At 35.3% G+C, this 24,417-nt stretch overlaps 1 protein-coding gene across 1 annotated transcript in view; it reads left to right on the forward strand.

Moving 5' to 3' along the window:
* KCNH8 (potassium voltage-gated channel, subfamily H (eag-related), member 8) overlaps positions 1–24,417 on the forward strand; it is a 208,782-nt gene that overhangs the window by 110,967 nt on the left and 73,398 nt on the right. The window contains exon 6 of the mRNA XM_010585899.1: positions 19,413–19,570. Coding sequence (XP_010584201.1) covers positions 19,413–19,570 — 158 coding nt within the window. The remainder of the gene's footprint in view (positions 1–19,412; positions 19,571–24,417) is intronic.

Below are 24,417 nucleotides of genomic sequence, written 5' to 3' on the forward strand. Positions count from 1 at the left end.
TAACTGGTTTGTGTTATGAATGTATTTATTAGAATCTGAGCAGGAGACCATAATTTGTATCTAACTGATTTATGTTCTGTAGTATTCATCTGAAGCAAAACAGATGTGTACTGCTCAGTGCTACTTTTCTGTTTATATCTTTTGCTGGAAATACGGACTTCTTATATCACTAAGTCAAAAGCAATGGTATCTCTATGATCAATAGAGTAGCTGGGTAAGAAAAATAAAAGGAAGAAGATTTTCTGTAAAGTTTACTTTATCTTTTCTGGTTAGGATTTTAGGTCTATCATCCAGGAAATCAAACTATATTTGTAACTAAATACATTAAAAGAAAAGTGTATAAAGTACTAGAAAATACTTCTTTGCATAGTTATGTTACTGGTAACCACAAACACTGTACTGTAGCATACCAATGTTCCTCCTCCATAGTTTCAATAATGGCTCAATTTTCCCCAAAGTAATTGTTTCTAAAGTTTTAAATTTGTGGCTCAGGGGAAAGGTATATGGAGTATTTTCAGGACATTCTCATACTGCCTTTTAATCACTGTGGTGAATTTAAAGAAAAGATTGTGTTTATAGTCACCTCTAAATGGTCTGTTGTCTGTTAAAATGTTGAATGAATATGTTTCAGACCACGTGTAACTATATTGAAAGTAGTAGAATTGACAGCATACATAAATTTAAGCATAAGTTTCAGGGCATTGTTCCACTGTGGCTCTGACAAGCACATCTTTGATGGATGATCTATGTGCTCTGAGAAAAGCCAATGAGAAACGTTGAGTAAAATTATTTTTATGATGCTGCTGCCTCAGAAAGTCAGTGGGGAGATCTGTCTGAGATGGGGTCTTCAGCTGTACTATAGCTCTGTAATCAGATTGAGGTATCACAACCCTTTAATCATGGATTGGAGAAAAAGAGTCTATCTGCTTTGATTTTATTTGGATTTATCAGAACATAGAATAATACTCCTTTTACACATGTAACTTGCATAAACTCTTATTTGGACTTAAGAACATCTTAGTTTTTAGCTGTGCTATCAAAGGGAGTGAAGATATGACAATAAAACAGAGAGATGTTGTCTGCACATCAGTTCAAGGGATGTAATAGGGTAGAGGTTAAGGGTTTCCTTTAAGCAGAAGGGTTTGAATAAATCTAGTGGCTAAAAAAATCTTTTAGGCTTCTGCAATTTTTGAGTCAGCATATGCTTAAGCATGATAAAAATACATATGGAAGTGTTCTTCTGACTTGGGGTGCTTATAAGTAAGAGTGTTGATCTGAATTAAATTATTTATACAAAAAGAGCACATCTAGCTAGAGGTTTAACTGCTTTAGCCATTAAAGTGTAAACAGAAGATAAATAATAATAATAACAGCCCATTTTGTGGTGTCTTTGGGAAAGAGGTTGGAGAGAGAACAAAATTAAGGCTTCTCAAATTAAGTTAAAATTATGTTTCACTTAATGTTACCTGTATATGCTAGTGCTTTGATAACTTGTGTGATGTGATGTTTGAGTGTATTTTCAGATGTCTTTTCCTCTGTAGTGTGTGCAAACTTTTTCTAACATTCCCCTGTAAATAAATCTTTTGCTTCCTCTATCTAATGATAGAGTAGAACTAGCTTAGTTTTAGAATTTTTTGACTGTTTTATGTATTCTAAAAACATTAGGATGTGGAGAGAAAAACTTTTTAACGTAAGTGTATTTAAACACGTAAAAAATTATCTTAGAAAGTGTTTCATCTGGGGAGTGATATTACCTGCTTTATTGCACTATTTACTTCAAAGTTTATGCCCCTTGATGTGCATAGGCAGTAGCTGGGTCCTTCATTTGTAGACAGGTGTGTCTGGGAGGCTAAATTTTCAATATTTCTAAGAAGCATAATGGATCTTGGTTATTTTTCAATAACATTTGTAAAGTTTTCTCTCTTTTGGAGAGAAAAGCTGAGAGAATCTCTCTCCAAGTTCATTCCACTTTATTAGTAGTAACCTCTTTATTGCATAACTTTTACTTTTCCATAACTATCCAGTGTAGTGCTTTTCTTTCTGGAACTGTTTCGTTCTAGTTTTCAAATATTGTCTGTCTTTTTTTTTTTTTCCCTTTCATTTTAAAAACATTATTGAATACCTTAATTGAAGAAAGTAACACCGCAAAAATGATCAATACTTTATTGCTAAATGCTCAGACTCACTCACAGGACTATTTGGACAGGATGTCTTCAACAGGAGTTGAGGTCAATGCGATGGTTCAGAGAAAATATGTATAGGCTTTCAGGGTAATTGTAATACATTATTTGCTGGATAAGATCAAAGGTGTCAGAGTATTTTGTCTCCTAAGGTGGCCAGAAACAACTATAGAGAGTAGAGCTGTAAAAATAAGTGACCTTTAGCTTTTAATTTTAGTTTTCTATTTGTGGATCATCCAGTTTCTAGTGGAAGACGGAGATGGAGAACCCTGGATACTAATTATAGTTCTAAAATTGTACTAATTATAGCTATAAACTTGTAAAAGTTGTACAGTATGTTTATAAACATACTGGCAACTGTAATTTTAAGTGATTTTTCTGCAATGTCCTCCTTTGCCTACCTGTGGAAAAAAATCCCATACCCATCCCTTCCCCCACTCTCCCCACACCCACACTTGTCTGAAGACTTTATCTATGGCTTACACTTTCAAGAGAGAAAATTAATCATGGTTACTAAGATTGCTTCTCTTTGTATATGTATCTCTCTCTCTTGTTAAATATTATTTAACAAAGTGTTTTATCAGCAATTTCAGTTTTTAAAAGCCCCATGTTTAGAAGTCCTAAAGCTGTGATTTGTGTTGCATGATACTGTAGGTTAGAGAGACTTGTTGGCCCATTAGTGTCTATCACAAATGTAAATGACTCAAAATCTTTCCAAAACAGTCTTAAATCATATGAAGCCCTTGAGTCTCAGATGTTTAATATGTAGAAGTTTAAAAATATGGTGCTAACTCAGTAGAAATTCATATCATCATTCATGACTTACACAGTCATTCAAGTGTGCACTTCATATTGAAAATAACATATGTTAAACAAAATTTGTTGGAATCAGATGAGATAGTATTAAATGCTATAGATTTTATTAGATTGCTTTAAATTAGAAGAATTGTTTTTTATCTCATGTTCTTTTTCATTATTAAAATGATCATCATTTCATATCTTTGCAAGTGCACAGATGGTCACGTAAAACAATATCTGTGTGTAGGGGACCTCACATCTAAGAGGACTTTGCATTTTGAAAGGAAGTGGCAGTGTTTTGAACCATATTTTAGAAAGTGTGCTTTCAGACCCTAATATGCTAAAATTCAAGTAGACACCAAAAGAGTGGTTGAAATTTATCTCTGGGAATTTACCTCTGAGCATCAAATGGAAGTATCTGTGGATACTTCTGAACAAAACATGAAACTGGATAGCATGACATTGTTGACACACCTAATATTAGGGAGGGAAGGTCATAATAAATTGTTCATGGACTATGGATTACCTAGTAATGTGAAAAAACAGTACAAAATGTTTATGTTGAAAAGTGGTAATAAATTTCCTAAAGATTCTCACTCAAAGCATCAAACTGAAGTTGGCAAGACCACCTTATTATTAGAAATTTTTCAAATACTATCCTTACACACCCTTGTAAGGAGAACAGGTGCTCATCTGTACACAAGATGCTGTTTCCAAGCACAGAAACATCCAGCAGGACATAGAGGAGACAAGCAGAAGCCACAGTAATTCAGAAGTGATCATTTGCATGGAAACATATCTGTATCTTCAGGTAGATGCAGATAAATGTTATGATAATGGAGGCACCCTGAAAATTTGACTTGTATTGGCTTTGCTAACTCCTCCTCTTCATTTGCAAAGGTGTGATGTCGTTGTTACACATTGTTAGCCAGCTTCTCATAGAATGAAAAAATGTATGCTTGTAGATCTAACCAAAGTTTTAAGAAATCACTGCCCCAAAATGTTGCTTACTACACCTGAAGTTGGGAGATACCTTACAGTTAAAAAACCTGCTCATCTGAGCATTCTTGCTTTTCCTGAGGCCAGAATGAACAACATTAACTACTGGTGAACTGGTTACAAGAAGGGATCCTTATGTATTGTGCCAGGTACCATCAAAGTTAAAGGTAAAATCGAAGAAACAAGTACTTAAAGAACTACTGAACAGGCTCCATTCTGAAATCAGATTCTGTGAAGGAATACCTAAAACAAAGTAAGTGGATTATGCAGGATAAAGGCCTTTTTAAAAGCACATGTAAGATGATAGAAACCTCATGAGTATAAGCTGAAATACGCACTATTTACCATATGTAATTCCTTACTATTCTGGGGAGAGCGTATAGCTGGGTCAAGGTATTCTGCATCCATGCTTCTGGTAAATATAGTCACTGTTCCACTTCTCAGTTGTCATAAATGGATCTCTTCAGACAGATTATTTTTCTTTCCTACTTCCTATTTCACAATGAGACTTGTAACACTGGAGTGACAGGCTTCTGAGCACTTAAGAGTGCTAAGAGCACTTAAGAACTGACTCTTCATCTTTTTGTCTAAGATGTGGTGCCATTGTAAAAAAAAAAGCAGTGTGACAAATCAGTTGTTTAACCTATAGTCAATCCACACATTGGGAAATTCTGTAGTAATAATTTTGTATGTAATTTTCACCGTGTTATGTTTCCATTCAAAAGATATAGAAAGTTAAAACTACCCTGTTATACAGAGTGTGACTGACTTGCATTATAGCTACAATCAGACAAAGTTTGTATTTAGATTTACTATCCTATAACATGATGGTAAAACAACTCTATATTTTTCAATAAGATTTAAGTCTTTTAATTAACCATCTAGGTAATTTCCAAGAAAATGCTTAGATGCTTGATAGTTTACCATATTTTTTGTGAGCTTGCATGTGGTCTTTTTCATATTTTTTATGATTTGTGGATAATGCCCTATGTGAATTGTTGTCAAGCTGCATGAGGTAATTTCTGAGAAAAATATTTCAGGTTTCCCCCTTGGAATTGGTCAAAGAATTTTAAATGCATGAAGCAGTTGCCCCATTGCCCACTGAATGTTTTACTTGTTTGACCATTTCATTGCTGTCTCCAGCATTTGTATAAAGTGAACTGTGTTCTTGGAATACCTAACAATGACATCTGCTTCACACACATTGAATTTAATGAAAAGATAAGTTATATGATTGATGTTTCTTCAGTCTTTGGAATTGCTTCTTTCTGCCATATTTCTGCAGCTTCTATTAAGAAAATTACCCATGTAATATTTTTAGTTCTTTGCTTTTATTTCAGGACTCCAAAGTCTGTATCTTCCTTTGTAGGAAAGTCAATATAATATATTTTAGTTACTCAGTATGTTAATGGATTGAGCCTGTTTTTAAAAGTTAGAGCATAGTTTATAAAAAAGAAAATCTCCAGTGCTTAGTATGTTATTGTAAAGGTCACGATATGTAATGCTTTTCGGGTGTATCAGCTATTGTAGAACTAAGATTAGCTCTTCCCTGTTTAGTACCCTCGTAGTTAAGGAGAGGAACTTGAAGAAGTGAACCCAAAAGGCTGAAAATCAAGGAAGCAGATAAAAGAATGTGACTTATTATGTTTTAAGTTTGTGATCTTGTGTTCAGTTTCATGATATTGGAATTTGAATTCATGGGCTCTCAGCATACTAAAGAGTTGAGATTAAAACCTCTGGTTGAACGTTAGTGTGCTGGTCATTCCATGTGTCCCAGCATGCCCACAGTAACGGGTACAGCAGCCTAAGTATGGTATTTGGTAGAGCATGCCATGCTACTGCATTAACACTGACCAGACTATACTGTACTGTACTGTACTGTACTATACTACACTATACACTCCTGAAGGGAGTGACTTTTGTTACCACAGTAACCATTCAAGCCACTAATGCCTTCAGATTTCAGTTTTTGTATTAATGGATAACTTACCCAAATAAAACAGTATTTCCACTTGGGTATGACTTCAGTATCCCATTACCTTACACTGTAAGAACAAACAGTAAGGAAGAGCAAATCAGTCTGTCATTTACAGATGGATTTTGGGAATCAGTTCTGTTACAATCCGTCACACTTGAGAATAGATCTTGCTCCATTAAAATCACTAAAAACATTGTCAATATGTCAAACTGTGATGGAGCGAGGCTGAGAACATACGTCATAGCTTTGCCTTAGAACAGGGACCATGCCACTCCTCGTGTGCTGTACAGTGACAAGCATCTTGGTGTTTAATCGTAAATAAACTCTTTTCACTGGAGAAATTTGACTGGTAAAACAGCTTAGTGTATTCAGTGGTGACTTTAACAGAACAAAGCCTATGAATTATATTCATTCCACATTAGCAGAAGCTCTTTTTCAGAGGTCCATCATATTACATGAATGTGATATCCTTGCATTGAGGAGTTTAAGAATTTGCTGCTTTAAATTACGTTTCTATTGTTCATCTGAATGCTAGTCATCCAGCTAATGCCACAAGACCTCTAAAAAAGAGCTTCTTTGAATGGAGGAGTAAAGTGTCTCTGAAATGAGGTTCCCAACCTCTGTGACTGCCCACACAAACGAAACGGGGTTGTTTCCACAATATTCTGAAGTGCTAATGGCCAGGAGAAAACATTACTGGGAAATGTTTTTACTATTTTAAAAGTACTGTTGCTTAAGGACTAATTCTAATCCTTTTACATAATTTTCTTTAATGATCATGCTCCTCAATAAGAGTTCTTTTTCTGTTTAAGCTGTGGAACTGAACAAATTTTTCTACTTAACAAAACTCCATCCTGCTGATAGTGGCTTTTGATATTCCTTTTTAGATTGCAAGTCCATTGGGACCTACACTTCATATCTTGGGATACTTAATTTCTTTACTTTCTAGCAGTATAAAATTTGGTCTGGTTTCTTCTCACTGTTACCTATGTCAACACAATACATCTGAGATTTCAGTTATGTGTAGTTTCATATGAACTTTCAGTTCATAAAGATTCTGATAAAAAAGAAAAATTTTGACCATCCAGTTCAACCTTAAATGTAAGATATTATATTTAATCCAAATATTAATTTTAATTCCAATAAACTGTGTTTGGCTAAAACATGTTTTCCTGAAGGACATCAGCTCTTCTTCAGAGAAAGGAGAATCCACAACTCTACTCATCTATGGCTTGTAAATGACATATTTCTTTTTCCTATTTTTTCATCAACCTACAGAAGTGGCGTCTTGTTAAATGTTTATTACTACTGGTTTAAAACGTTACTACATGATGATTCTTAGTTAGGATACACTGGATTGTAATTTAGCATCTGATACGTTACAACCATCCTTTGCTGCTCCATTCCAAAATTAGATAAGTATTTATTTAATACATCTGGGTTTTCTACAAGATTACTAATAGCTTCTCTTATAATGGGGTGCCACTTGTCCAAAGGAACTAAAGTTGCAGATTAGCATTTCTTTCCTAATGCATCTAAAATTGTAATTTTCCTTCACCTTGGCTACCAGTGATTTCTTTCTCTTTCCCAGACAGGTCTAGATTTTCATGTCAAATTTTCTGTAGTTTATATTGATTGTTACTCAGTATCTGTTCACCATTTGTTATATCTTTCTTAAAAAGAACAAAAATGTTTTCCCTTCAGCAGCAGTGACAGGCTGTTATAAAGACTTATTATTTTATTATATATATTATTATTTATATAGTATATATTTTATTATATATTAAGTATTTATTATATAAACCCCTTACTTTTAGGGGTTTTATTACTTAATCTCTGTTGGTTTTTTTTTCTTATAAACTTTATTTGACTTCATAATAACCTAGATTCCTAAGCAACAGGTGTAAAATAAGCATTACTTTCTTTTCCTATATAAAATCAATATCATCTCCCTCACCTTATCGTGTCAGCATCTGAAAAAAAATCATCAAGCTAATTCTGGTAACAGACATTTTGAGGGGATATGCTGAGCTGAAAAATCATGCTTCCATTTGAATTAATTGTTTCTAGGACATTTGCTAGGAACATCAAGGTTTATAGCAGCAGTAGAATAGAAAAAATGAGAGTTTATATAGGGACAGATAAATTGTTCTTCAAGCAATATAACACTAATTTTTCCTGGAATCTTTCCTAAAAGCTCTCTGGCCAGATTCTAATACCATTATCTATATATAATTAAATAACATTGCCTCAAATAATCAGATAGATCAAAGAGCTTGGACTTTGGGGAAAGTATTGCTAGTTAATGACAATTAATGTAAAATCACATAAAGGAAAATGGAAAAAAAATAAAATAAGAGAAGAGCTGGTCATACGATCTAGGAGAGGGAGGTGGTGTAGGAAACTGTCTGCTCTGAAAATCAATGGGGTTAATATGTCTAAATCATCTAGGTCTCAAGCACAGGACTGAATTACTGTAGTCTAATAAAAAATCATGCATCACCTAATCCCCTGGTTACTGCTTATATATATACTGTTTGCCCTAAAGGTGCAGGATTTTTCAACTTTATTTAGTTCACAGTAAAAGAGAGGTAAACTGAGTTACATTACCTAGCATTTTCTGCAAACTAGAAGTGTGCCATGGGCAGTTATTGAATCATCTGACTAATCCTAAATTGTTATGATGCTGTATGTTGATCACATGTCTAATCTCAGCAGGATTTATTTTAAAAAAATCAAGCCTGAAGGGAAAAGATGTTGGAAATCAACTGTTTCAGGTAAAATAATACTGTTTATGGGTAAAGAGGTTCAGCTGGCCACGAGATAAATTTGTACCTCTGAATTATCTCTTTTTTTCTTTTTTTTAACAGGGATTACAAATTGAGATTATACAAAACACGTATTGTGCTTTTGAAATTGGAAGAGGGGTATTATTCTGGAAAACATCTTAAGGATAAATAGGATAACTTGGTGAATTTCTCTTTATGGTTGTCAATCTTTTTATATCATTTAGGATTGCAACCTGCATTATGCACTAAGCAGAACCTCCATTTTTTTAATGTCATTTTTTTTTCCCTTTGTTCAACACAGTTTAAATTGGTGTATTCATACCATTCACTCAGTGGATGTGTCTGTGTGTGAATGTGAGCATGACCGAAATCTAGAAAGGGATGGCTTGGTAAAGGATGTGACATGTCCTACAGAGCTTTAATTCAAGACAGGTCACCAAACAGTTCCAAAACCCTACGGACTTGCTCAGAGCTCCCAGCTCATTTATGCCCAACTATGAAATGAGTTGTCTTTTCATAGGAACCGAGCATTGCTAGGGCATGGATTTTCACACTGGAAGCTTGTGAAAAAGAAAATGGTCACAAATAGCTGAGTAAAAGACATTAGAACACTCAAATATGGAAAGGAATAAGTTAGCACTTTTCAGTTAGATCATGGTATTGGCTTCAGAAATTTAGAATGAAAATATCACAAAAGCATGTAGCCATGGTAATTGCAAACTTGGAAGACATTAGGGTAATGTTGGTCCCAGACTTCTGATGTTTACTGCTGTGGATACTGTGTAGAAGCTTAATTGGAGCAAAATATATAAATATATTAGGAACTGCAACTGCATATAGACAACATTTTCTTAATGCAGATGCTTTCATGGCTGAAAAAACTTGGGTTTGTTTTTATACAAATCCATTTTCTTTCAGTGTAACTTTGTATGAGTTTTAGAGATATCACATTTCTTACAAGAATTCTTTTTTTTTTGGAAGGGATGTGTGCACATATCTTATCAGTAGTGGCAATAATAGGCTGAGAGAATCCATGCAGCTTGAACTAGTTAGCCATGGGATCAGCTAAATCAAGGTTAAGTTTGAGGTTGATTGTACCAAATGGTTTTATGAGATTTGTTGATCACTGTTTATTTTCTCTGCATGCATCTGAGGGACTTAGTGCCTAACAGGGCTTCTGGTTTGCCTTGTGTGGGGTTGTTAGGGGAAGGTGATCAGTCCACAGGCTAGAGAGGAGGAGCAGGACTGGAAAAGCAGAAAGGAATGGCATCCTACAGCCCATGTTCAGACGTAGCAGCAGAGCGGGGCTGGAGGATGTAGGGTGAAAGCTGCTGGCATGTAAAAGAGAAGGTGAAGGGATAAGGAGGTAAGAGATTAGCCTAGGGAGACTAAGCAGAGCAGTCTTTCCGAGGGTGACTGGCCACTGATTTGCTGTTGAATTTTTCCTAATATGAAGTGATTCTGCCTGACCTGGGTGTGGAAATTAGAGCTGAAATAACTGGGAAAAAAAGCTCTATTTAAATCTTTGGAGGTGAGGTGGGGGATGCATGGGTGATATGATTGCTTGTTCCAAGCCTGTTGAAATTGGAGGTCTTGGGTACTCCCTACTGAGAGCTGCCAGGTGAAGTTCACCTTTGCATTTGGAAGCAGCAAAACTACTTGCTGCTTTGCGGACTGACACACTTTGCTTCTGTTAAGCTCACAAGCTCATCTGCACAGCAGTAAGTGGGGAAGCAGTGAAAGTCTGCAACACAGGTCAGAGGTAGCTTAAAATGCATAGGTGTTTGTTAACAGAACAGGTGTATCTATGCTAAAACACAATAAAAATCTATGGAAAAAAGGCACCTTGTAGCTTCTACATGACTTAAGAGCCTTTCTTAAAGTCAATAGTATAGTTTAGACTTTATCCTGAGTTTTAATTTGCTTGAAGTCTGACTTTTTGCTGTCTTATTTTAACTGAAATTTAATTATCTGACTTGAAATTAGAACCCAGCTTTTTCCTAAAGAAGACAAGAATAGAAAGGCTTCACCCTTTCCTTCCTCTCTACATCAAGCATAAAGATGATATTTTAGATATGCATGTGCTGTGTTTCAGCACAGAATGTAGTGAGTCAACAAGTTTGATAATTTCTGCTGTTAGTCCTGCTTTAGTTTTAGGTAAGTATTTCATGACATTGCTCATGTCAGAGACATTATTTACATCCCCTATTCTGCCTTCCTGAGCATGTGGCATGATATATGCAGCTTGCAAGATAATTTAAAATTATGTTTTTCCAGATTACATGGAAAAAAACTGCAGTGAGGTAACTTCAGAATTTTTTCTTCTCTAGTAATAATGCTTATTATTAATGATTTGTTCATTGTTTGTGTTATGAGAGCTGCTGAAACAGAAAAGAGATTGTAGTTCTTGTCCCAATCCGAGACAAACATATCAAACACAGCTTTAAGTAGAAGCTTGCACAGGCTGAATTTTCTTGATAGAGCATACTTAAAGGTAATATATTCAAACATATCTCTTGTAGAAAACTTTGGATCCACTAATTGTCCAAAGATATTGAAGTCACTCCATGTAAGCTTTAGCAATCAACTCAGAGATTAAATGTCCCTCTTGCCTGGTTTACAGCCGTAATCTGTAAAAATGTTCCCCTTCATGCTGTAGGAAATGGTTAAAACTCACCTCGTCTCAGGGCATTTGGAAAACAAGTTCAGCACTAAAGAAAACCATTAGTTTTGATGCTGTGGAGTTCTCTGGACTCTCCAAAGCTTTACAGTATTGATGCTTGTGTTGAATTTCAAATTGTTCTTTGATAAATTCGTGTCATCAGTAGGTAGAAGCTAGTACACAGATTATTGTAGTTTTTTGATGTTTAACTACTCTTTGTTGCATCAATTTGATTACCCTTCTAGTTGACTGAAGTCTTAATAAGAAAACGTTTATTTAAAAAAAAAATTAATCTTCTACTTTTTAAACAGCAGTCCCCAAAAGACGGTGGAACATGTAATTCCTAAAAATAATAAAATTTCTCAGGAGAAATGGTCATTTCTAAATTTGTGTTAAAGATTTTGTTGTGCTTTTAGAAGTTTCTTGCCTCAGGAGTTCTGTTTGGTTTGGGGTTTTTTTTTTTGTTTCCTTTACAGCTTTCTCAGTAAGTACTTTAACACAGCAGTTAAGCTGTAAATAAGGTTGCCCAGATGAAGAAACTGTTTACACGCAAGTATAGCTCAGAAAGCTGTCAAGAAATAAAATATGGATCACACTCACCTACCTCCCTCTGGATTTTTATCTAATGAGTTGGATGCAGAAAGAAGCACTTACCATTTCCTATTCAATTTTATATATATAAATGTTATCTGGGGCTGTTGTCCTAAATTGCTTTGATAAGAAGGCACAAAGGGGTGCTGTGCAGAAAAACCTCTAATCTCTTCAATCTTGAACAGTAAATTCCATACGCACATTGATAAGCCTTTGGTGTGCTGGATGGCTTAGGGGAATTTAAAGCAAGCATTTATCTCCTTTTCTGTTAAAGTTTTAGTTGTTTCACAAATGCTAATGTGCAATAAGTAACAAAATCCTTTTTCTAACTTTGATAACTACACACTGGAGGTTTCTGAGAAAAATGAGAATGAGAAGTTTCAAAATACTAGTGATGTAAATATCCTTATCTTTCTTTCTTACCTATATCAAGCAAATCCGCATGAAGTACTTATGTGTGTGGCTGGTGCTGCCATACTGATCTGTAAACGTGAATAGTAACCAACGAACTCTACTAAGCACCTGTGGAGCTGAACTGACCCCCTTGCTCATTATGAAGCATATGAAATCATGCTAATTTCACATCTTAATTGTATTACTGAAAATTTCAGAACATTTTTGTAGCTTTAATAATGCAGGGCCAGCTGAGACTATTTGGTGATCTGATCTAAAATTTTTATATCTCTGATTCTACTTATATGTTCTGTTCAGCCTGAGGATGTTGTTGAATGAAAACAGTAGTTCTTAAAGCATGAACCAATTATAAACTTTGCAAGACCTCAGTCCATGGAACCAGATAGCCTGGGATATGTGTCTAGACCACTTTGTGTTAAGGCTTTGCACTAAATCTTGAAAATTTTGAAGGAACAACACTGTGCCAAAACAACGAGAACTCCCTCAAAGATTTCATTAATTTAGGGGACTCTATGGGTTGACTCTAATGAGTAAAAGGGAGGGAATAGCAGAGATCAAACTGTCAGAAACACCACAGATCCACTACTAGCAGTGGATAGGTTAACTAGTAAATGTCAGATGACCATTGCAGACTGTCTAGCTTTGAACTGCAGAAGACAGCATAAAACATTTCTGCCAGTGAAACCCGGGAAGTAATTCTTCCCCAGACCCAGATCTGGCATTAGAACTGAGCATTTGATCTAAACACATCCTAAAGAAATCCTTTCTGATACCTGAAAGGAATGGTCCAACATGATCCTCTCTCTGTGCTGAGTCTCTCTCTGCCTCTTCTCTTTGCCCTCAGTAGTGTATCAGTGGGGGAAAAAAATTGCTTCCCGGCTTCTTGCATATAATGGCTAACAGGCTTGAAGACAAGATCTTACTTTGCCCAGTCTTAGTGTAGCCTACCTAAAGAACATGTAGGGAGAAATGCAGATCAATCTTTTTTCCCCCTAAAGCTATGAAATGAAGGGAAAACCAGAGTAACTTAATGCTGCAAAGCATGATCATGACAGGCAAACCTACCTTTCTTTTCCCTAGCACATCTACATATATATATATTCACCTCGTGTACATAAGTTAACTGAGTCCACATATGTGTTTTGTGCTCGAACATAACTTAGATATCTTTAATATGACATTGTGTTATACAGTATAAGACTGTTTAATGTGAATCCAAATGATGGGAGTTCATCACATCATTTGCTAAGCCACATTTGATTTCCAAAATGAATTTACCTAAAGTCAATGTCTGCCCAGTGTAGCCTATTTTGCCTAAGTAGCCTATCAGTGGATGAAAACAAGTAAAAGTCAGTTCTCCTGATAGTATTCTGGAGCTGAGTAAACCAAGAAAGCTGAATTTACAACATCAAGTGAAGTGCAGTCCAGGTAGTTTTTTGTAATTCTGCTCTTAGTCTTTTCATTTGTCATGAGGTGTAGGTGCTAGAGTTGTATGGCTGTAGTTTTTTTCACGAAAGGCACAAACTGTTTTCTATTCACAGGTGATATTCTTGGTGTTGCCACAGCTTTGTACTAAGCCCATACTGACACTTTTAGCTATTAGAAATCTCTTTTAGTGTCATTGTTTTCCAAGCCAGAATGTCCCCTTCTACAGATATCTTTTTCCTTCTTGGGTCTTAGATGTGTTTTGTGTGTCATATGGAGATATTTGACCCATTTTATGTTTGGATTTAGATTGGCCACAGTCATCAGTCGTCTTTGTCAAAAACTACCATATCACTGTGAACTAATCAGCCAAGATGAATCCTCTAGAAACAATTTTGTTTATAAACAAACCCATAGTAACAACATTTTGAAACTGAGCAGAAAGACAGGTTTGGCTTTTGTTTTATGTGTCTCATATTCTGGTTAATGCAAACCTTCAAATTAAAAAGATACAGGATGAAATAACTTGAGCATATCTAAGTATTCTGCAGCAATCAACTAGTTTGATAGCTATATCAAAAAGACATAATTTTGTCAGCAAAAGAGTGTGTGTTGCTTTCGCACTGTCCAGGAACTTATGGTATTAGTTATACTTTAACATTTATTGCTATTACTACATGTTTAACATATATGCCAGAATGATCTGCTTTTCTTGTGATTAGCAAATCTATTGTTTTCTGGAGCACCACTTTTAGTGGTTCCCCACTCCCCAAATTATTAAAATTGTTGTGGCAAGTTCCATTTCCTTGGTATTTCTCCAATTTTCCTAGATCTTATTAGAAGTTAATACTGGTAATTCAGAAAGTGGCTCTCAGCAAGTTCCACTTAGAATATTAGGTGGAACTTTGTCTTCAAAAATCTCCTTGAAATGTCTAATGCCTCCTTTGTTATATGATAAGCTTCTGTACCATCTGCAGTATCATTTAGAATGATAAATCTTCCTACTTCATTCCAAAACCAGAGTTTTAGTGTTCTTCTTTTGAGGAGATAAGAGGCAAGTGGACTAGAATATTCTATACACTTCTTCAGTCTTGTTAGTCATTTAAACTTAATTATCTTTTGTTCTCAGTTTCAAACTTGTAATTTTGATAGTTACTGATCTTTTCTGCATTTCAGTTACATTTTCTGGGTTATTTTGCATCTTACAATTTTGTGAGGTTTTTTGTTTATTTGTTTTGGATTTTTTTTAACTAGGAAGGCTTATTGTTTTTCCTTAACGTCCTGAATGTTAATTCATGCTTAAAATTAATATGTGTTGATAAAGCACTTGGGGTCTTCAAAAAAGTTTTTTTTACACTTCCAAGTGCATATCTTAGATGATGTCATATTTTCACAGTGTCAATGTATGATAAGGTCATGTTTTCCAGATCCAAACTGTAAGTGATTTTTAGTTCAAAGATAACTTTTCTCTCCTCATTAAAATAGACTGCAACACTAATTTACTCCAAATTGCCACAGAACATCTAATCCCATGTTAGGTAATTATTATTTTTAGAAACTGTTAGGAATTTTTATTGCTGAGCTTATAAGAACAACCAGTATATGTCTGAAACCAAAGGCACCTATGATGCTGTGTTTATCATCCTACATAATATGAATAGATGATATTTTTCAGTAACTGCCTCTCTTTTTGTGGGCATGAGTTGTCCTTGCAAAAAAGCATACATTTATCATTTGTTCCTGTTTCTCTGCCAAAGTAGAACAGCCATAAAAGTGAAAGACAGGATGAAATATAGCCAAAAAATCATTTCTTCTATCCACATTGAAGAACCTGAAAATAGTACATGAAATACCAAAATGTTTTAGCACTGGAGCTATTAACATTTATTTGTTATAAAATTGTAAAAATATGCAACAGAATTATCCTTTATTTAAGGGTGAGGAATATGTATATGAAAAATATGCATATGGCAATGAAAATGATTAAATGTACATTTGTCTTGAATGAATGTCTAATTAATATTTTATAGAAGCTGATCTATCATGGAAGTGCTTCTCTGATTATGTTACAAAAACTTTAAAAGAAACTCTAGGGAGGTGAAACTTTGAAACCTGGTTGGTTTTTTTTCAGTTAAGAGGAAAAAAATATAGGTGTATATAATGAAACATGACTGATTTATAGCAGCTATTAATTTCCTCAGATCCTTTTGTGGTTCAGACCATCATCTAACATAATCTACAAAATGGGTATCTCAATGCAAATCTGAGTAGAATCAAACAAGATGGTAAAATTGACACTTTTGTAAGTGTATTATACCAATCTTTGGCAGTGCTTTAGGCAAACATTTTTACACCTTGTGCCCTAGAAATGTAGAGATCTTTAGCTCCAATTCTTCATAGCTTCCATCATCACAATGTGTAAGCAGCGCATCACAGCAAACATGGAAGAAAGCATCTCTACAAGTACACTAAAGGAAAGAAAGTTTGATAAAGCTGTTCTTAAGATGGAAATGCTGTCATGGATACTGAGCGACTGCAACAGACCTCCTGCTGAAACCTGGATAAAAGTCAATAATTTGTCTGAGTGTCAGCTACTCCATTTTATTTAAAACGAAGTGTAAGCAACTGGGTGAAGTTAGTAGGTGGATGGATTTAATTTTCAAACTCCTTTGCAAGAACAATACTGTGAACTCTGTTGTAGGACTTCAACAGTAATTTCTGCACGCATTGTGTGGCTGCTCTATTTGAGTACCTATGTTCATAAGGCATGAAAAATAGTTGTTATAAAATACTGGTCTGCCTGGTCCACACATAGACGTTAGCCCTAAGCATTTGAGTCCTGTAGGTACCACTCTCCAATGCTATCCTGCTATAGTGAAAGTCAAACAATTTCCATTTTTAATGTTCTTTTAGTACCAAAAGATTCTAAAATAAAAATCTGGATATGAAAAATTCTTTTAATACAGACTAGTGGCAATCCATGCCTTCTCAATGAGGCAGCATCTTTCATTGAGCTTTTATAATATGTCAGATTGTTTTATATCAAGTTGATTTACTCAGTTAAGATGAACCTAGTCAGATACTTTTTCTCTTGCTCTGCTTTACAGTGCTTTCCTTTACTGTAAGTCTATGTGTTGCCTGTCCTTATTATACTAACAACATTGCTGAAAACTGTAATTTCCAAAGCTGTCTTAATTCAGAAGTAACAGCACATAAAAAAACCCACTACAATAAAAAAAAAAGATAAAACATGGGAAAAGGTGAAAAACAATGTCCTTGATAAATGGGAAAATTCAGGAAAGGGGAAAAATACCTAACAACTAGAACCTAATAAAATCTGACTCAATGACAGAGAGCTGCATAAATGTTTATTTATTCCATTTTCAGTGTACACGTTCCATATAAGCACAAGGGCTTGGTTTTCAAATTTTTGATTTTCAAAGAAATCATGGGGGAAAAAATACTAAATGTCCATTTTTGCATTTTGCTGTCGAGGTTGTACAAAATCTTGCAAATGGGACAAAGCTCACCTACTACTCTTTTTATTGCTCTAGTGGTAGCAATGTTTTGTGTGTCATATTCTGGAAAACCTATCTTTGGATTTTACTTTCTGAGGGGAGTCTGTTCATACTGGTCTTTGCAGACATTTCTCATACACTGAATGAAAAATGCAGGATAAAAGGTATAGCATAAATTAGGCATTCATTCTCATGAGTGCATAGCAGGAAGAAAAGTTCTCAGGCCCCAGAAACTACCTACAAAACCAAGAGTAGATGAATCTACTGCTCCCACTAGTAATCCTACTACTACCTTCTTTTTAGTTCTAACTTGATTTGCATTATAACCAAGTTATAGTACTAGTACTTTTAGTGTTCATTTTGTTTTAATTATGAAGGGACAAAAGTTGAGGTACACTTAATTTTTAGGACTTCATAGCTTTCTTTTTTTTCCAGGAACATGCTGAATTGGAGCAGGTTTGCATAGCACACAAGAAACTAGCTGTGAGAAAAGGAAATACCTGCATCCAAAGAGAAAATAAATCCCTTTACCAGTCCGAAACTATGAAATACTTATATTCTATGTTTGCTTCCATTTGCAAGGCAGACATCCTCTTCTTATAACTTCACACTGCTGGTGGGCAAGAGGCTGAATTTCACTAGTAGCTGCTTTCCTTTGGCATTTCTACCTCCCCTTCCCTAGAGGCTGTAAGAAATATCTGTTTGGGCAGCAAACACTTCCCAAACATCTGCATGCTCCATGCTGTATATGGTGCGGAGCCAGCCCCCAGCAGCTGCTGCTGCCACCTCCCTACAAAAGGGGTGCGTAGAAGAGGCAGCTGAAGGTGTTTCTTCTTGTGCATCACCTAGCAGACAGAAAGGAAACAGTGCTATCATTGCTGCCATAGACGGCAGAGGGCACAGGGATTGCAGTTCCCTCCTTGTAACACTTAATAATAGGCTACCTAGATTACAAATAACACAGCTGATGAGTCTGTTACATACTGAACTAGTATCTAGAAAGCTGCCTCTCATAACTTCGATATTAAAGTCCACTGACTTTCAGACTGCCAAGACCATCACCCTGCAGTTGTTATTTTTTAATGAGAAAAAAGTCAGTCACACTCTGAATGTCTTCCTAACACTTGGGATCACTTCTTTCTCTTCTGTGAGATGGTCTTCAACATGAGGCACTACAATTTGCAAGGCAGCAGCCTAATTATCTTACTGTAAAACACCATCCTTGATGGTTGGCTGCACTCTTTTCTGACATTGTAAAAGTTATACAAGTAGTTATCACTAATGTTAGAAACTGGGTGCATAGCTCGAGGACAGATTATAGTCTTTGTCTTGTAGGACATGAAAATAATCGAGACTCTGTTGTCAAGACCTGAGCTTTTCTTTGAGTGTTAATGTGTTTTGGCAAGACATGTCAAAAGTATATCTCATATTGAAAGACACTCATCCTGGAATGTTAGATAGGAACATACAAAATGCACAAGCCACCAGGCAATTCATATCACTTTTGTGATCTCCACCATAGCCCAAAAGCCTTTTTTTTCAAGTGAGCTCAGCACTTTTCTGTTGATAAACAAATGGTTATCCTTGAGGATGACATTTGTTCTCTGTGCTGGATAGTTATCACTAAAAGAAAGTTTCAATTACACCTTTTAAATAAAGTAATTAATAATTTTTTTTATCTCGAAAGAAATATGAGTAAGTTTTATGCACAGCAATCATACCCTCATTTTTCATTAAGAAAAATGCTACTATTTGGTACTGTTTAAAGAGCAATGTGGGGGGAGGGTTTTTTTTAATCTGAGCTCCCTTTGAAATCAGTGGGTTTTAAATGTTTTAAACATTCTTTTTACTCCTTACAAAGAACAACATGCATCAATTGATTTAACTCTATGTATGTGGATCTCTTACCAATATATTTTATTTGTTTCTCTGTTAGATTCTTCATCTGTTTTTTTGCCACACATAAGAAAAACAATCAGTGTTATGGTGGATTCCTGGTGTTATCTCCAGGAATCAAGAAATCTCTGTCTCTCATTCTGTTCGTTCTTTGTCAAGCAGATATTATTTTAAATTTCCGAACAACATACGTCAGCAAGTCTGGCCAAGTTATATTTGAAGCAAGATCTATTTGCATCCACTACGTGACTACCTGGTTTATCATTGATTTAATTGCTGCACTTCCTTTTGATCTTCTTTATGCTTTCAATGTCACTGTGGTAAGTACTAACCTGTCTTTTTTAACTGTTCTTTTTTCAAGAGGGGTTTGTTGGCTTTTTGTTTTGGTTTGGTTTTTTTCCCAGATCTGGAGACTAAAACTGAATGAACTAAAATACCTTGTGTCTTTTTCAGCTTTGTAATGTATTTTCACATTGGATGCTGAAGGAAGGAATAAAATCTAATTGTACATGTTGATTAAAAGTATTACAAGATTGAGTGTCATGAAAGACACATATGTACCATTTTTTTTGATTCAATTATCCTTTGTAAACAGTTGCGTCTATGTTAGCTTCATTTATACTTACTGTACTCAAATACAATTCCCTATGGCTTTTGCTCTCTTATGCTGCATAAATTCAATCCTTAATTTTTCAGGACTCATAAATTTTTGCTGGGGTAAAGTAAATCATTGTTATGGTCAGTATGGTCAGCACTCTTTACTCAGCCAGGATTCTTCTTTCTCTTTACCTCTGGGCATTCTAGTGCAAAAATTACAGCATGATCACGTATTTTTGTGTGTTCTAACATCTATTACTTGCAATTATCGTTAATTTGACTTTGTTTTCAACTCATCTTTTTTAGAAATATAATGACAAAATACTTAAGTTGCTTTGAAAAATGTGGGTTTAATGTCAGGTGATGTCACAATCATGGGTGATGGGTTACCTTTGTGTTGGTTTACTTATGCCAAGACAACGGTTTTTCTTCTGATAGCCCTATTAGATTTAATAGAGTAAGAATCTACTAAGCAACAATACAGCAAACAGACAAACCTCCCAAACCCTAAATACCCCCTCCCCCTGTGAATCAGTAAGTTTAATTTTGGAAAAAAGTGTTGGCAGAGGTTTCTCAATTTTGTGGAATTCTCACGTAAGAGACTTAGGGTTTTAAGCTGTCCACTTTCTAATTCTCAGAATTTTGATCTTTTGTAAACAGATGCATTGAATCTCATTTTCATTAAATGTGAGTTACAGACAAGTACATAGATGATAGGATAGACACATATCAGGAAAAAAAAACATAGAAAAACACTAGTCAGGAAGCCTTCCATGTAAGATATCATGTTTGATTTTATAATTTAGTTCCATTTCCTTTGATGATCTTCCTTTTCACTCCATTTGTCACATTAAGAACCAACAGTCTGATGTTACTGCAGTAGCTTTCAAAACCAGATGGTTAATAGTTCCACATTCTTCAATCACTGGGGTTTTTTTGTAACTGGTGGGTAATCTATTTAAATACACTACTATCTCAGTTTATCCCTTACATTAAAACCAAACAGACAGCATGACTGTGTTGGTTTAATTTCCATTAAGAATTTTTCATTGAATGAACCAGGTCTGGTCTTTTTTTTCAAGGAGAAAATTAAAATACCAAAGTTGATATTTTTTTCTTTTTTTTTTTCATTGGGAAGACTGATAAGTTTTCCATACCGAATTCTGGAAAAGAAAGTCTTATACAACAATTATTTTTACAGTTAAAATGTCACAATATTAAAAATGCTACTGTAATATGATTAATACACATCTCCTATCTGTTGTACTTTTGAACTTTTTTCCTTAATAACATCACTGACATGGTGACTAAGAATATCCAGGGACACTGAAATGTCCCTCTATTAGTAGTGGATCCTGAATGAGATAATTAATGATAGACTAAGTTCTAACACTAAGCCCCAAGTAATAAACAATATATAGCCATGTTGATCTCAAAATTAACACTGACTGACAGGCATAGCTCCCTGAATGCTCCAAGAGTTAAATAACTTGTTAAAAGTTTTTGCAATGTCCAATCTTCTTCCTTCATTTGCTTTGGCCCAACTTCGGTAACTAACTGCTATATGGTAAAGATCACTACATAGCAGAGAGTCAACGGCCAACTCTCTCTTCCCTCTGGTTAACTGAGAACAAATCCAGAATTTGGGTGTCTGCACCCTGCATTCACCCCAGCAAACTTGGTCATTTTATTCTCCGTATGATTCCTTGATGGGAACACAGTGCCTTACTGTATCATACTTCCTATCGTGGCAAGACTTGGCAACTGTTAACATAATCCTCAAGTTAACAGTGACTATCAACTGTCTCAAGAGTGGGGGGAGGTGTTAATCACATTCCACTGTTTTCAGACTTTATGATTTAATAAGCCATTTCCTCATGTCTGTTCTCAGATTTTCACTCCATCGACTCTCAGATGTTGCCTCAACAGAACGGTGAGAAGGGGCATCAGGGAGCATCTCACTTCTTTGCTGTTCAGGCCCCGGCACAAAGGCCAAACCTTTAGGGATGCTCTAAATTCTGCAAGCTATAGGTATAGTGCCATACATACCTATGTATGTATGGCACGTAAATGTCATCCTCCAGTTGGAGATTTGTGGAGCTAGAGTGTGTGAAAAAGCTGTGGAGTCTCTCACCTTCCTTGGAGATATTTCAAAAGAAAAAAAGTGAATCTGTATGAGTTGGCTCTACTGCCTTTAGACCTTGCAGGGATTCTGCCCTACCGCTGAATGGGTGACTCTTTGGAGGTCTGAGACCTCAGGCATGTTACTGCCTAACCTGCCATCTGCTTCCAACCTTGTATTTGTCTAACATAAAGGATCCCTTAATCTGTTGAAATGTGGTGTGAAATGCTGCCAATGTAAAAAACAGGCTATTAAGTGCTAGTTATAATGATTGAATTTTCTCGTCTGAGTAACTATTGGTGGTTATACAGCAAGAGTATTATTTTTTGAGGAAAACCAACTAACCAAGCAGGCAAAAAGGATTAAAGATCCCTGTCACTAGTCATTTCTTAAAATGTATCATGTTTCCTTATTAATTCCTTTTTGCCATGGGAGATGATTTTTCCAAGCAGAGAATTTCATCACTAGTTTGTAGCAACTTTATTTCTTGGTACTTCTCATCACTATGCTATGATTGAGTTTGTGTTAGTTTTACGTAAAATTCTGTCTCTGTCATTTTGACAGAAAAAGGTTAACCCAGCTAGTCTAAAATGATTAACCAAATGGAAAATTTAGATGGTTTTATATCTGTGGGCAAAGCAAAATCTACACAGGCACAAGTATGAGTGCTGACTCCTCATTTTGTCTTTCTAAATTTGTGACATAGAAAAGAAAGCTGCCTGATGGCATTTCAGGTCTTCCAATGACAGACTGGACACAATACAAGAAGAGCATTTGGCATGACTAATGAGAAAATTCAGTGCAACTACATATGATTAATTACATCTGTGTCCAAATTTATGCAGAAATTATTTTGAAATGAGGAAGTCTTTAGGCCTTAAAATGAAACATGTCTCCACATTAAAAAGAATATTATAATATCTGATTCACTGTTTTTATATCTATCAGTGTTCTGAAACTTAATAAAAATGGTCAGAATTTAGTCAGAAGTGATAACTGGCAAGGCACAGTTATTACTGTAACTGCCCTTTTGAAATTTCTTATTTGTAAGAATCTCATAAAAAATAATATCACCTAAGTTATCATTATTTGTTTGTGATGTGGTAGAACATAGGCACCCATGTTAAGATGAAGGCTCTGATGTGAAGGCCATAGCATATATACAATCATTGTATATATATTTATATATTACTACACCTTGAAGAGTCATTCATGAATAGGGACACCTTTATGTTAAGAGTGCAATAGAACCATGTTTGCTTCAAACAAGCTGATGAGAGAGAAGAAAAGGAGACTTTGGGAAATGAATTACCACAGAAAAAGAGGCAGTTTGTATAGTGGCATGGCATTCAATTAGAATAATTACATTTTAATAGTTATATGATTGTATTAAAACAAACATGATAATTCCTACAGCCTTCTGCCCCAGACTTGCAGATATTCTTGTGCTTAAGGCCACAGGCATAACTAATTTCACTGACTTATTGTAGGTGACATAAGATGGATAAAAGAAATGCAAGAGAAGACCTTGTAATTGTTTGTGTGCTCTAATGTCAAATCTTATTCCTGACAGCAGTGAACTTCAAAGTATTTTAAATAAGTGTCATGTTTTTGTTGATTTTCTTTTTTCCCCTGCTATGTACATGAGAAAAAAAGTAAAAGTTCTCGAGGAAAAAAAAAGAAATAATGGGCAGCAAATATTGCATGAAGAAGCTCATGGGAGAATTACTTATGCACTATGAAAACTGTAGTAGCAAAAAAAAATAATGTTTGTAGATGTTTTTATTTTCTTTTTTACAGGTTTCTCACCTACTCAATTACTGAGACTGGAATAAAATCAATGAATTGTTAAGTCTTCATGAATAAATCTAAAATACCCCATGTTACAGCATTTATCAGTCAACCTGGACCTAGCTGTTAGTGAATGCACGCCTATAAAATTAAGATTTCAGATTATTAGTTTTGGTAACAGAAACAGAGAGGCTTAACTTCAGGTTATTCTGGATTAGTAAAAGCAAAAGGATGTTGATCGAGGTGTGCTTTTTAGACTTTCTTTTCAGAGAGCTCATTACTGTGCTCTGGGAAGACATATCAAGTTTGGTGTTATTTTGCTAGCTGATGCATGTATCCTGTACCAGCCAGGTACCTAGCAGGCATTAATCCTAATGTCTCATTAATAAAGGGGAAAAAAAAAGTTTACCGTTAATGAAAATTATGCCTATTTAATCGACAAAAAATTATATTAAAAATATTTAGGATCCTAATCTGCATATTGCTTGCTAACTCTACCCAACAGCTGAAACATGAGTTAAATATATTCCATGCAAAACTGGGAGCTGTGCACACTCTGGTGTGGATGTTGGTTGGAGGATGCTCTGGAGGGGCTGGGGTCATCCAGAGACTGCTCACTTTGTGCATTGTTGCATGTCCTCTGAGGCCAGAGCCCAT

This window comes from Haliaeetus leucocephalus, unplaced genomic scaffold, assembly GCF_000737465.1.
Source record: "Haliaeetus leucocephalus isolate CR32 unplaced genomic scaffold, Haliaeetus_leucocephalus-4.0 Scaffold135, whole genome shotgun sequence".
NCBI classification, from domain to species: domain Eukaryota; kingdom Metazoa; phylum Chordata; class Aves; order Accipitriformes; family Accipitridae; genus Haliaeetus; species Haliaeetus leucocephalus.